General features: G+C 34.0%; 1 protein-coding gene across 2 annotated transcripts in view; it reads left to right on the top strand.

Annotated features, from left to right (window-relative positions):
* LOC123554283 (uncharacterized) overlaps positions 1 to 12,863 on the top strand; it is a 92,406-nt gene that overhangs the window by 44,928 nt on the left and 34,615 nt on the right. For both annotated transcript variants that reach the window (XM_053548279.1, XM_053548278.1), the window contains exons 4-5: positions 4,390 to 4,549; positions 8,293 to 10,070. In XM_053548279.1, coding sequence (XP_053404254.1) covers positions 4,390 to 4,549; positions 8,293 to 10,070 — 1,938 coding nt within the window. The remainder of the gene's footprint in view (positions 1 to 4,389; positions 4,550 to 8,292; positions 10,071 to 12,863) is intronic.

Below are 12,863 nucleotides of genomic sequence, written 5' to 3'. Positions count from 1 at the left end.
TTAATTTCATGATGGTTAAATAAAAAGCTTTTAACTTACTGAATAGTTGGCACAAGGTGGAGGAAGACTCATGCAGCTTCTTCACAAGGCAATATTTAGGATTGAGATGGCACCCAGGCACAATAGTTTGCCAAGTCAGCAGGATGTTAAGTAGGCTTTAAACACACAGGGGTGAGGGGCAATTGAATTACCAACCATTGGAGGTCCTTCTCTGGATCAACAGATTATGAGATATAAAGATTTTCTGTATGATGTGCTGACACACTAGAATTGGAACTACTGTAAATGAGACTAAGATGAGAAAAAGAAACTCTTGTCAAGTACCTTTTGAGTCAATGACTGTGTCCTTACACTTCTTAAGATACAAAACAGCTGCACCAAAAAACAGAAGCCGCAAGGCACTTAAACATACTTCCACTGGCATACTTATGAAAAGTTGGTCAGTTATGTGACACCTTTTTAGCATGACATTCAGCAGAAGTTATTGCCAAACACTGCTGTAATATGAACTAGAACAAGATTATATTTGGGTGCAAAAACAATGGTGGGAGTGTCCATTCATACAAATGAACTGGTGAACTGTTGATTTTTACATAGATTTTTCAGACAGATTACAAATTTCTTTTTTGTCAGCACCCTAAGGTCCCATTTTCACTAATAGGAGTATTTTAGAAAGATTTCTATGGCAGGCAAGACATTATTGAAGGAATAAGCCGATATATAGGTGTATATCTTGACAGTAAAAATGAGGTCAAGGTCTTTACAAAACTAGGCAGTCTGAGAGGGGATGTTTTAATGTACAAAGCCTCTATGATACTGTTAGGTCTTCTATATTTTGAACTTTTGAGTTCAAGTCTCACTTAGGGCATAGAATTCTAGATGGGAGGAAGCCATCCAGTTGGCTTGTGGAAGATTTGTGGTTCTATCCTGGTGCCAACCTGTGATGAAATAATGCACAGTAGGTCACCTATGGGTCTTCCTCCACCATGAAAAGCTGAAAAGCTGCCATATGACCTATGAATGTGTCGATGTGATGTTAAACCCCACATGACCTTTACTTTTTCAAGGAGGTCAAGGTCATTGAAATATAATGATATAATTTAAAAAAAAGATATTATGAAAAAAATGCATACTAAACAAGAAAACAAAGAGCTAGGGTATGTGTGGAATTCCAAATATTCTCAAAGCCTTCTTTAAAAATTACCAATAAATTTTACGTTTAAATATGCTACGAAATAAAAGCCTCTTGCGTAGGAATAATTTCTATTCATCTACTTATTAGCTGGGGCACAGCCATGATATATGGTAGCATGTAAAATAAAACAAATTGTTGACACGATTCACGATGTGGGAGATTGTTCCTCAATAGATTGTCGACTGATACCTATTGTGTGTAATGTCTTCAGAATGGCTTTGTTTATACTCTTTAAAAGCCCGAGTGGGTGAAATATTTCTACACCCTGACAATGTCATAGTTGTATTAGTCCATGTGTGGTTGTTTATTATTGTCATTCTGTATTATTCTGTCCCGATAATTGTGAAATGATTTTGTTTGTTTTCTTGCTTTTAAAAAGGATACTGGATTTATGAGTATTCTAGTAGTGTTAAGGTAAGACTAACTCAGTTAATTTATAACTTGGTAGCTTTCATACATGTATAGTTTCTGTACTGCCCTTATAGTTCACTACTTGCTTTTAGGTTTTGAAGGACATTTTCTTACATGAAAATGAACACTCTAAAGACAGCATTATTTTGCAAAAAGTAAACAGCATGTAAATATGAATATCGTCCAATTAAAAAAAAATAACAATCATCCTGTGACTTTGTTTTTGCAGCCACTTGCAAAGTGGAGCTAACTTGTCCAAGACAAACACATGCTTATATCATCAGATCGAGAAATTGAGGTGTGATATATGTGCGAAGAAATTTATAACCAATTAAAATATTACATTCTGTCGCACTGTTTCAAATGTTGATGAATAATACCTAATTTTGTTCTTTTAATTACAAAAAATATTACTCTATCCGAAAGTGTAGAACATCCAGCAACTGATCAACTTGCAGTATATAGAATTAGTGTCTTAAGAGATTGTTACATAATTATATAGAATTTAGATAAAGTGACTGCAGTGGTGTATTAAAACTGAAACCTACTTAAAGATGGCTTATGTACAATTTTATAATGTTGAGAATATTACACATGTCTTGGTTTTCAAGATATTCTGACAAATGTGGAATTAAGAATTACAGTAATCTTGATCTAAGATTTTCTGTTAGATAAGTATGTAATGTAGTTCCAGATAACCAGTTTGTGTTGTTAATATAGAACAGAACAGAACAGAACAGAACAGAACAGTAATTTATTGATATAGAGAAGATTCATGTTATCCTAGAGTTTTTGGAAATTACAATGGTTCTTTCAGTCTTATAAAATTACAAATTATCCAGAACTGTTGTCCAAAATTTTTGGAAGTTCTGTTTATCTGTAATAATTGTTACATTATATGTAAATATATTTTGATAAACAAATAATTCCCTTCAGAAATTTTTATCATTATGTTAATTTTTTTCAGATACATATCAAACATTTGTTGTAAAATAATTCACGATATTCTAAATATGGATACAGATTACGCTTTAAAACATGCAGATTTACAGATGCATCCCCTGGTGGCTATATGTACAAAATACATCTTAAGAGATAGATAGTTCATTAATATTAATGATTATTCATGATGTTTTTAAATCGATCAGCAGTTGATCAGATCACTCATAACGACATGTCACCGTGGTGACAGAATATTGCACATCGTAGATCGCGGGACATCCATTATGTATGTGATAGTAACTTTTATCATACCAAACATATTAATCTGTCCATCCACATATCTAAATGATTACACCTTTTCTCCATTAATTGAAAAAAAAAATGTTTTATTTCTAAAAAAAGTGTAATGAGATTTGAGATATTTAAAGTTTTTGATGATATTTTGGAACATTTTATGTAAGTGAGTTTTATTGTATATATTCTATTAATAAATTTGACAGAATTGATCTGAATATCTTTAGGACCTAGAATATGATTGTTAAATTCAGTATTATATTGAAAAGTTTGTAATGAGCTTTAAGGTAGTTCTGCACGTTTGAAAAACCGGAAGTGATGGCGTAACGTCATTTATCCGGAAAACGTAGAATAAAGCCTGGATTCGGCGTACGGAAATGAAAATCAATTTATGAATTAATAGAAACATGTGAGTAAATTTGTTATAATGGCACTGTTGCTATATTTCTAAAGTCAAAATATGATATTAAAACATGACACGTTAAAAAAATCAAAATAATTTCTTAAAATTAACTTGAAATGCCCGGTTCCCTTTAATCATGGTAAAATATCTCAAAAGTAAGCACACGGACCTATACATTTTATTTCACCAAATTATAGGTCATGTGTTTATTTACAATTGTGAGAAGTTTCATCAAAATCTACATTGTAGAAAAAATTCTATTCGCGAAAATGTTATGAAAGTTATGATTTTCCCATAGACTCCCATTATGAAATATTGCGTGAGGTCCAAATTTTTCAAACCAGCCTAGCAAAAAATCAAGCACACGATCCTATCTTTTTTATTTGCTGAATTTTCTAGGTATATTTTGAAGTTTTGAAAAATTGGAGTTTAATCAAATTCTACATTGTAGAAAAAATTTTGATCCAAACGTGCAGAACTACCATAAAGCTTTAATTTCAGTTTTGTAAATGTTGAAGTTGACCTGAGCATAAATTGAGCTTGATTGTTTTTATTTATTGAAAAGTGATTACCACATGTGGCCTTTCATTTTTTGCAGCAATTTGTCTTGATTGGAATAAGCTCATGTATTAAGTAAATGTTCTCAGTAAAAATATGCACACTCGTAAGTAAATATACCAATAGAAAATAACTAGATATGCTCTACAATAGTATGTAATATACTCTATAAATGTACCAAATAGTAAATTTTCTCAATTACTAAATATTCCAAATAGTAAAAATGCTGTATGATAAATATTCTCATTAATAAATATGCTCTATTTTATGTTCAGTACTTGATGTATTGAGTTTAAATGTCACACAACATTTAAAATTTCTTTATATCAATTGATTGGATTCCTGTTTAATACTATGTTACATCTGCTTCACCATGAAGTCAGTGCATAAAATGTAGCAGCATTGCCAAGAGTTAGCAACAAATTAATCACGATAAAACACCACATAGTATTGTCTGCAGAAACCTTGCCAACAGTGCCAGGGTCATTTTTCTGCCGGTTCTAATTCCTGTTGGCATCAATAATGCATAGCGACACCACAAAAAAATGAAGATTGCTTAGTAAGTGTATTATTTGTTTCGTTACAGTTGTTGTCGGAGATTGTTGAAGTGGAGGAAAATAAGGATGACGTCTCGGTGACATGTGATCGTCGGCAACAACAGCAGTATTACAGTGATAGGCAGCGACAGGAAGGACCAAAACCAGTGAGGCGTAGCAACAAACGTAGGAGTCTCAGTCTACCAACAGGTACGTTATAAAAATTTTACTGGCGTTGCTTGATTGCGGTATGAAGTGTTACGCTAATCATGTGCATCAGTGTATATTTTGTGGTTGAGTCAGTGCATGGAATTAAATCCCATAGCTCAGTAGGGACAGGGCAGATATGTGGATCGCGGGGGTCATGAGACTGATCCTCGGAGGAGGCATAATTATGTTCTCTGTGATGATTTGTGTCTGAAATCATTCAGGATCTACCTCTGCTTCATGTGGAGAAGTTGGCAGTTACTTGTGGAGAACAGGTTTGTGCTTGTACAGAATCCAGGAACAGGGGATAGGTTAACTGCTAGCCATTACATAACTGAAATACTGTTGAAAAAAATGTGTTTAAACCTGGAACAAACAAACAAATGAATTTGTATCCAAATACTTATTAAAAAAACACAAAGTTTTATACTCCTGAAATTAAATGGTTTCCCAGTGTAGGGAGCATCTGAAGTTATCCACCTTTATGAAGTCTGGAGAGAAGCCAAATGAACTTTGTGTAAACCTTAAAACAAATTAACATTACTTATCAATTTAGAAGCTGCAGAGTTAAGACATTTTATACATTATGATAGTTTATTAGTTTGCATTCCTGAATCCAGTAAATTGACATGTTTTGTAGGATGAAAGAAGTCTATTATATAGAAAAACCTCCATTGCTTCAGATTGCTGGGTGGGTGCATGCATGGTGGGTTAGGGGTACTTAAAGCTCAAAATAGTAGTTCAGAATAAAAGTGTTATGATATATTGATATATTAATATAATACTGGTATGATGAAACAGATTTATTCATTGTTCAGTTATTGGAGGAGTGACTATAAGAGGTTAAAAAACTGAGACTGAATTTGCCACTGCAAGAATAATTAATTTAGCTCCAGAAACTTTTGTAACACAAAAATATTTTGCAATTTACAAAGCTAAGTGGAACAGTTATTTCCATTCCATGAACAGTTTATGTCTCCTTGAAATAAGTTTCCTAGATATGCATCTAACATGTAATTTATTCCCAGCCACTTCATGGTACATATATTTACAATTGAGAAAACACATGAACTTGTTAAACAGAATTCTTTCATTTCAACTTTCTCCTGAAATGAAATGAGAATTTCTTGACATTAAAAAAAAAAAAGGACATGATTAATGCTAATGTTAAGGAAATTTTGATATGCTCTCCTAGCTCAAACTGTTGTTTACATGCAACTGGAATTTTGCACACATCTGTTTCCTATGAAGTCTTTTTCACATTCATAAAGGAACATGTTATGATGAACATCTAGATATTGTGGGCAGATATAAGTCATAAAACGTCAGCATTGATGGTGAATGATGATATATTAAAGGCACCTGATGATCGCTAATAAAATATATATGCTACCTCTGATTTTCTTCAAAGCCCATCAGTATCATTTACTGCAACTTTCTGCATGCCAGTATTGCTTACAGCAATATTCACAAGGTGTCTGACAAAACACTTACCCGGGTATTAAACCCTTAATATATCCGGTTTTAAAAGGTAATATTATAGATAAAGATTTAAAATTGGTGATTTTAAATCTAGGAAAGAAGGAATGTTTTCTGTCTTGCTTTGATACCAAATACATTTGAGCCGTGCCATGAGAAAACCAACATAGTGGCTTTGCGACCAGCATGGATCCAGACCAGCCTGCGCATCCGCGCAGTCTGGTCAGGCTCCATGCTGTTCGCTAACAGTTTCTCCAATTCCAATAGGCTTTAAAAGCGAACAGCATGGAGCCTGACCAGACTGCGGTCTGGATGCACAGGCTGGTCTGGATCCATGCTGGTCGCACACCCACTATGTTGGTTTTCTCATGGCGTGGCTCATTTACAAATGTACTTTGAAATAAGTTGAGCTTCATTCCTGACTGTTGTTTGCTCCAAGAGAGTAAGAGCAAGGGAGTTCTGTAGGGAAACTATTGTTTTAAATGGGTAAACATGGGGTGGGGTTATAGTGTAACTTAAGTCTGATCTTAGGAAAAGTTCTGCAGCCTTTTGGAATAGATCTATGTTAATAGAAATTTAACCTCTACATCTTCTGTAGGAATTTCTTCCAGTTGGCCTGGCTTGTGGTTTATCTGGACATTTATGACCTGATGAAGGTCACTGATTTGTTTAAAGTGTAAATATATCAGTTATTGGCCTTCCTTCAGGGGTGGTAAGGCAATATAAATGATCATCTTAATGACACAGACCTTGGGGATATTGATAAGGCTGAAGTCCACCTACATGAAGACTCTTAATTGATAGGAAGAAAGTCTGAAAGAGTTTGGATTTTGAAACAACTATATTTTCTTTTATTGTTGTGTGTTCAGCTACCAGGCTGAATTCAACTCATCAGATGTAGAGACCAGCTTGTGGAGGGTTCCATCTAATTCTTGGATAAAAGGGGATCCTCAGTTAATCCAATGAACCTGGAGCACATAGGTCCAAGCACTACTCTGACCACTGCTGCACATTTAGGACATGAGAACTGTTTTGATTTTCCAAGGAAGAATCGAGACTGATTCATTTCTTCAGAATCTAGCTTAAGAAGCCAGTAGATCCAAACATTAGTGGCAATTAAGATCTTTGCCCCTATTTTTAATAATGATATTGCAGAAATCATTTAACAAGGGTTTAATTAGTCTTGTTATCACTGTCATTATAATAGAGTTATAAATAACAAGGCATTGTTTATATATTGCCTTATCTAAGATCGTTAATTGAGATTGCGCAATTTTCCTATTAAGAAAACCCATTGATTCATAAACCCTGTGGACAAATCATTATCTTTTATTTTTCTAAATGATATTATGATATCTGATACGACACACATATAATGTACAGAGATCGGAATATACAATGATTCTTGAAGCACAAAGATCCGTATGATAGTCATGCCCTGCCGGGCTTGTGACACAATCGGGAATCTTCAGTTTATTATGGTTTGGTTATTATGAAAAAAAAAAACCAACCAACTTTTATTTACAAGCCTTTACATTCCTGCATAAATTATGCTTTCTGACAAAGATATGTACCTTATTATGTGTCTAACATGGCCATTAAACTGGTGATAACTGCATGATAGTTTGTAAGCAGCCTACTAGGATGTACTGTTACGGATTGCGTTAAAAGAGATACACAACGCGGCTAAACATTTTGCATGGTAGGCGTTTTAGTAATTATATATTATATCAGTATAATATACTGCTATAAATGTTTTCTTTCCATAAATTATATATATATTTTTTTTAAATGTAAATTATGGGACAGTTAATTGTTTCCATCAACGAGGAGTTATAATGGGTCATTTTTGACATTGTATTACACATACTTTAACAGGCTAATTACTTTTATCAGGTCAAAACATCAGCAGGGTTTTTCAGTTTATACTGTAGCGAATACATGATAATATTGTAATATTGTTTTGTGTTACATTATAAGCTACTGTCAAATTTTTTTAAAGATTGTAAAGTAAAATGTACCGGAATATATTCCAAAGGTTGGCTGGGGTGTAGATTCTTTGTAACTGATTCTGTAATTTGCTGTATTTTGAGTTCTTGTCTAAAAACTGTCAGAAGTAGCTAATTTATAAAGTAGTTTCAGTATTTGTCTGCCCAGCCATTTCAGTGCTTAACTTACAGTATAAGGAAGCAAGCAGGTCTGTAATGTTTTAAGATTTTGATGATTTAATTTAAAAAAGAAATCTAATATTTCATTGGATTTTTCAGGGACGCTAGCATTCGGCGATGCAAGGATTGTATATAAGAATGGGCATTTTACAATCGAAACCATGGACAACTCAGAATATGATTCCTCACAGCCTGCTGATTATCACTCCAGTTCCCGGCATCTTGATAGTCATGTAGGTGACATGTGGGATATGCCGGACACCAGCGGAAACTATTCTAGAGTGAAGAGTGATTCAAGGGAGGTAACAGACATGCATAACAAACCTCATATGAGGAGGCAGAATGCAAAAACAGTGCTACAAAGTAGTGATTCTACCGAAGATGTGTTCTATAGTGAAACTGAATATGTAGAAAATGTTAGCCCATATAAATCAAATTTAAATGGTGATTCTAAAGTGCTAAATATGGGTCGGACCAGTGAAGAAGTTTTTAATGAGTCTTGTTCTAGTCGGACCTCAGATATGTCAGTAGATAGTTATTCCTCAGAAAGAATGGATTTAAGTACGGATGATTCCCTGACAGATGCCCAAAAACTAAGTAGCTCTAGCCTTCCTGACGCGAAAGAGGATGACGTGAAACGTGTTATACAACGTGCGAAACGGACATCCAGTTTCCGTGCTGCACAGGAAGGTGGTTCTCTTAGGCTTTCTGGGATAGAAGAAGATAAAGTTCATAATAGTACTAGAGCTAGATCGGTATCGCTAGACGACAGTCAGAACTCTGACTTGAAAAATTCTCCAAAGATACAAAATGTGCAAAATCAAAATCCAACATTTTTGAAAAAAGTGATGGGGAGGAGAAAAACTCTGAATGAGAATCTCAATATATCGGGCTTTTCAAAACAGAGTGAGTCGGCAAAAGATTTTTTCACCAAGAAAATGACATTGAAAGGCCTTTTTAGGAAAAACAAATCGGATACATCAGTTAATAGTCCTTTGAAAACTGAGCACCCGGTAAGCCCACCTATTGCTGCATTTCAGGATGATGACATTGGTAGTTTTGATACCCCACCCGGTTCTCCTTACAGAAGTAGAGATTTACGCCGCAGACATACGTCTGCTGACATACTAAAGTCATATCCTGATTCTAGTGAAACTGATTCTAACTGCCCTACACCAACTCAAGAAAGGAGCAATATATCAAGACATTCTATTTCGTCCCCTTCAACTCCTTCTCATGAGGCAAACTCATTCTTGAATCTCAGCCCCCACTCAGCCCCGCATTTTCGTGATGATGACGAGATGAGTATAACGTCGGCAAGTAGTTATGCCAGTAGTATTCACTCGCCACCCCTTGAGCAACCTCATAAACCGAAAACACCTAAACCTGTGGGGGCCTCTCCACGGAGAAATGCTAGTGTTGGTTCCCAGTTATCGAGATCTGGTTCCCAATCTTCTCAAAGAAATGTAATGAATTCAGTGACTTCGTTAGAAAGTGACCAGTACGAATCGTTACAAGACGATACTATAAGAGACCCAAGATGTGAGTGCAGTTATAAATCTGATGAAATTAAACACAGAACATCCAATCGTAATGTCAGAGGCTCATCTGGCTCGTTAAACATGTGCCAATTTTGTAAACAAATGGAATTTTATAAAATTGATAGTGCTTTTTCAAGTTCATCATTTCATAAACAGCAATTGTTGAGTAAAGAAAAAGTAAGTGATGATAGTACTAGGTTAAGGAAAGATTCCTCGGGACGAATTAACTACGAAAGATTGGGAATTATATCACAAGCAGACGTTGCGTCAAGTAACAGCAATGACAGTGGCATACAGCGTGACGCCAGCGTGCATTCCAGTAATGAGTCAATAAAGGTAAGGATATTTTTAAAAAAAAATTTCAGCTGTAACCAGACAACCTTACTGCAATAACTTTCATTGTAGCAAAAACAATGTATTCCCTGAAATATCAATTATAATTGTCTTAATTGATTTAAGGCAATCAATATGCATATGAGATAGCATTGACTATGAGTGCACTGGTAATGAATTGTGCCCCCTTCCCTATTTTCAGGCAAGAAACTTTGCAAGTATGCTTTCATGTTTTAAAAGGTAGCTTCCATTTATTGGTGTGCACCAATCTTGATGAAGTTACATTTATAAGTATAAGACAAAACAAAGGAGTAACTTTTTTCAGATATTGGACACATATTTCTGTTGGTAAGATTACTTGATCTAATCTGCATTCCTAAATTGTTTTTGAACTTAAATTATGGGTAAGAGACGTGCATTTTATCTTCACTTCCTCCTCATAGTGAAATGTATTAAATCTCTTTAGACTACACAAAATTCTTACAAACAAAACCAGCATGGTGCCTTAGTTATTTGTATAGAGATCAAATTATATTTCAACATGAATTTTCAAATATAGAATTACATATACATGACCCTGTATATGTAACTGAATTTTATTTTTGGAGTTATGTTCAGATCACTTTTAAAGGTAAGAAGTATTACAGTGAAATTAACCTGGTGTTTTCACAGTGAAAAATATCAAATATATTTTTCACTGGGGTAAGAAACTATAATATGGATAGATTTCGTCAAAACATGAAATGAAAAGAAAATTTGTTTGTTTTTGGTTTAAAATACTAAGGAATATATTTCACTCATGAATACCATAACTTAAATTGCATCTGATGTTTTGTCATGAAAGATATTTCGATCTTACACTGAAACAATCAAATATCTGTAATGTTACTATCTACTGTTTGCGTTAAAGTTATACCATTACTGAGTCTATAATGCTAGGTGATTTCTACAAAGAGCAGTTTAATGAAAATATGTTAAAAATTGTTGCATAATAAAATTTAAAAAACTGAATAATCAACATAATTTCGCAGAAGTAAGTTTAACTTGGCATATTGTAGCTGATATCCTGACTTGTTTTCAGTGCTGGGTGCTTTACTTGAATTGGTCGTCAATTCAGCAGTATCCACCTAGACTGGATGCTGGGGACCTAAAGTGGGTTTTCTGGAATACGTTGTTCCATCCACACTAGACTAACCATTCTAAATAAAACACTGGAGGCACTTACAAGTTTTTTCCATGTGGCAGTTTATTTAAAAGTACTATCTCAATTACAAAAATGTTGACAGAAATCTTGAGGCAAGTCTAATAGTCATGTAAAAACCATTTTATGTAATCACGAAGTGACGAAGTTACATACGTCTTATGATGGTGTATTGACAGGTTTGGCTGAAGGCAATAAAATATAAACAGATTTTTAAGTTTAAGGAAGTGGTATGATAAATAGAAACTTCCTCCAATTACATGAATTGTTAATTTAATTTTCATAGGGAGGCATGCCTCAAAGAGATTTCCTATCTCATATTCTATTACTTTAGTTCAAACAAAAGTTTTATTTAACTTGAAGAAAAAAAATTGAACTTAATTAACTCATTTAAGTGATAAATAATGACAAATATCAATGATCCTTTGTGGATATTGTGTTGCATAACAAGATATCAAAATAAAATCATATCATAATTTAAAGAGAGAGGGTTTAAAATAAAATCAGAAATTCAAAACAGTTCTCCAAACAAACTAAGATAGGTGTATCTGGCAAAAGCACAGATCCAGTCAATTGTGTGTCAGTATTGTGAAGACAGACTTCAGTTTTAGAATGGAGATTGAGATGTTCCTATTTCTTGGAGTTTTGGCTTTCCTTGCCTTGTTGATATACCTGACAGAGTATGTTTTCAATAGAAAGGAATGAACATTTTGCAGGATATATTATGCTGGAATCAAAAGATGTGTTGCAAAAGTGTTCAGCATGAAATTATTCTAAAAAGGAACTGAATTGGAGGACTGTTTAGTACAAAGAAACAAGAGTGAAGTAAAGGATACTCTAGGTAGCAAAGCAAACAAAGTACAGGGTATTGCAGTAAATGATATAGCAGAAAAGCAAAGGGGATAAAAAGCACAAACAAGCAAAAGAAGGATGATTAAAGCAAGGGAAAACAAAGTTCAGGTCATTGGCACATTGCAGTAAATGACATAGAAGGAAAGGAAAGGAGAGAGCAAAAAATTACTTAAGCAAGGAATAAAAGCAAAGGACACGAAACAGTCGAAATGCCATAGAACAAATGAGATATAAGGATAAATAGTGAAATGAAAGACAGTAAAATAATACAACTTAAAGTTAAAGGCAGTTCAGTAGATAGTAAAGGACAGTGAAGTAGAAAGATTAAAGAGCAGGAAGTTAAAGTGAAAAGGTATTGCAGAAAAGAGTAAAAGCAAGAAATGCAAAGCTTCAGTGAATACTGAAGTGATAAAAGGACAGTGTAAAGATGAGTTGATAGGTAGAGTGAAGAATGTAAATTTAAGAATTAATATGTAAAGTAAAAACAAAACTAGAAGGAACTTTTGGGTAAAATATATGCAATGTTACAGTGAACTCAATTTTTAGTGACTTTGTGAAAGATTTCTTTCTATTAACCAGGAAGATTCCAAATGTCTTTAAATGACAACACTATAAATAGCAGCAGAATAACAGATTAATTTCCTTTGGAAGTGCAGAAGGAAGGAAGATTTAAAGATTTATTCGTTTTACAAGAATGGTCATATTACCAGTCTTCAGGTTTAATGTTGGAAACTTCCTATTTC

Source organism: Mercenaria mercenaria, chromosome 7 (genome assembly GCF_021730395.1).
Source record: "Mercenaria mercenaria strain notata chromosome 7, MADL_Memer_1, whole genome shotgun sequence".
NCBI classification, from domain to species: Eukaryota; Metazoa; Mollusca; class Bivalvia; order Venerida; family Veneridae; genus Mercenaria; species Mercenaria mercenaria.
This window is presented reverse-complemented; position numbering and strand designations above follow the sequence as displayed.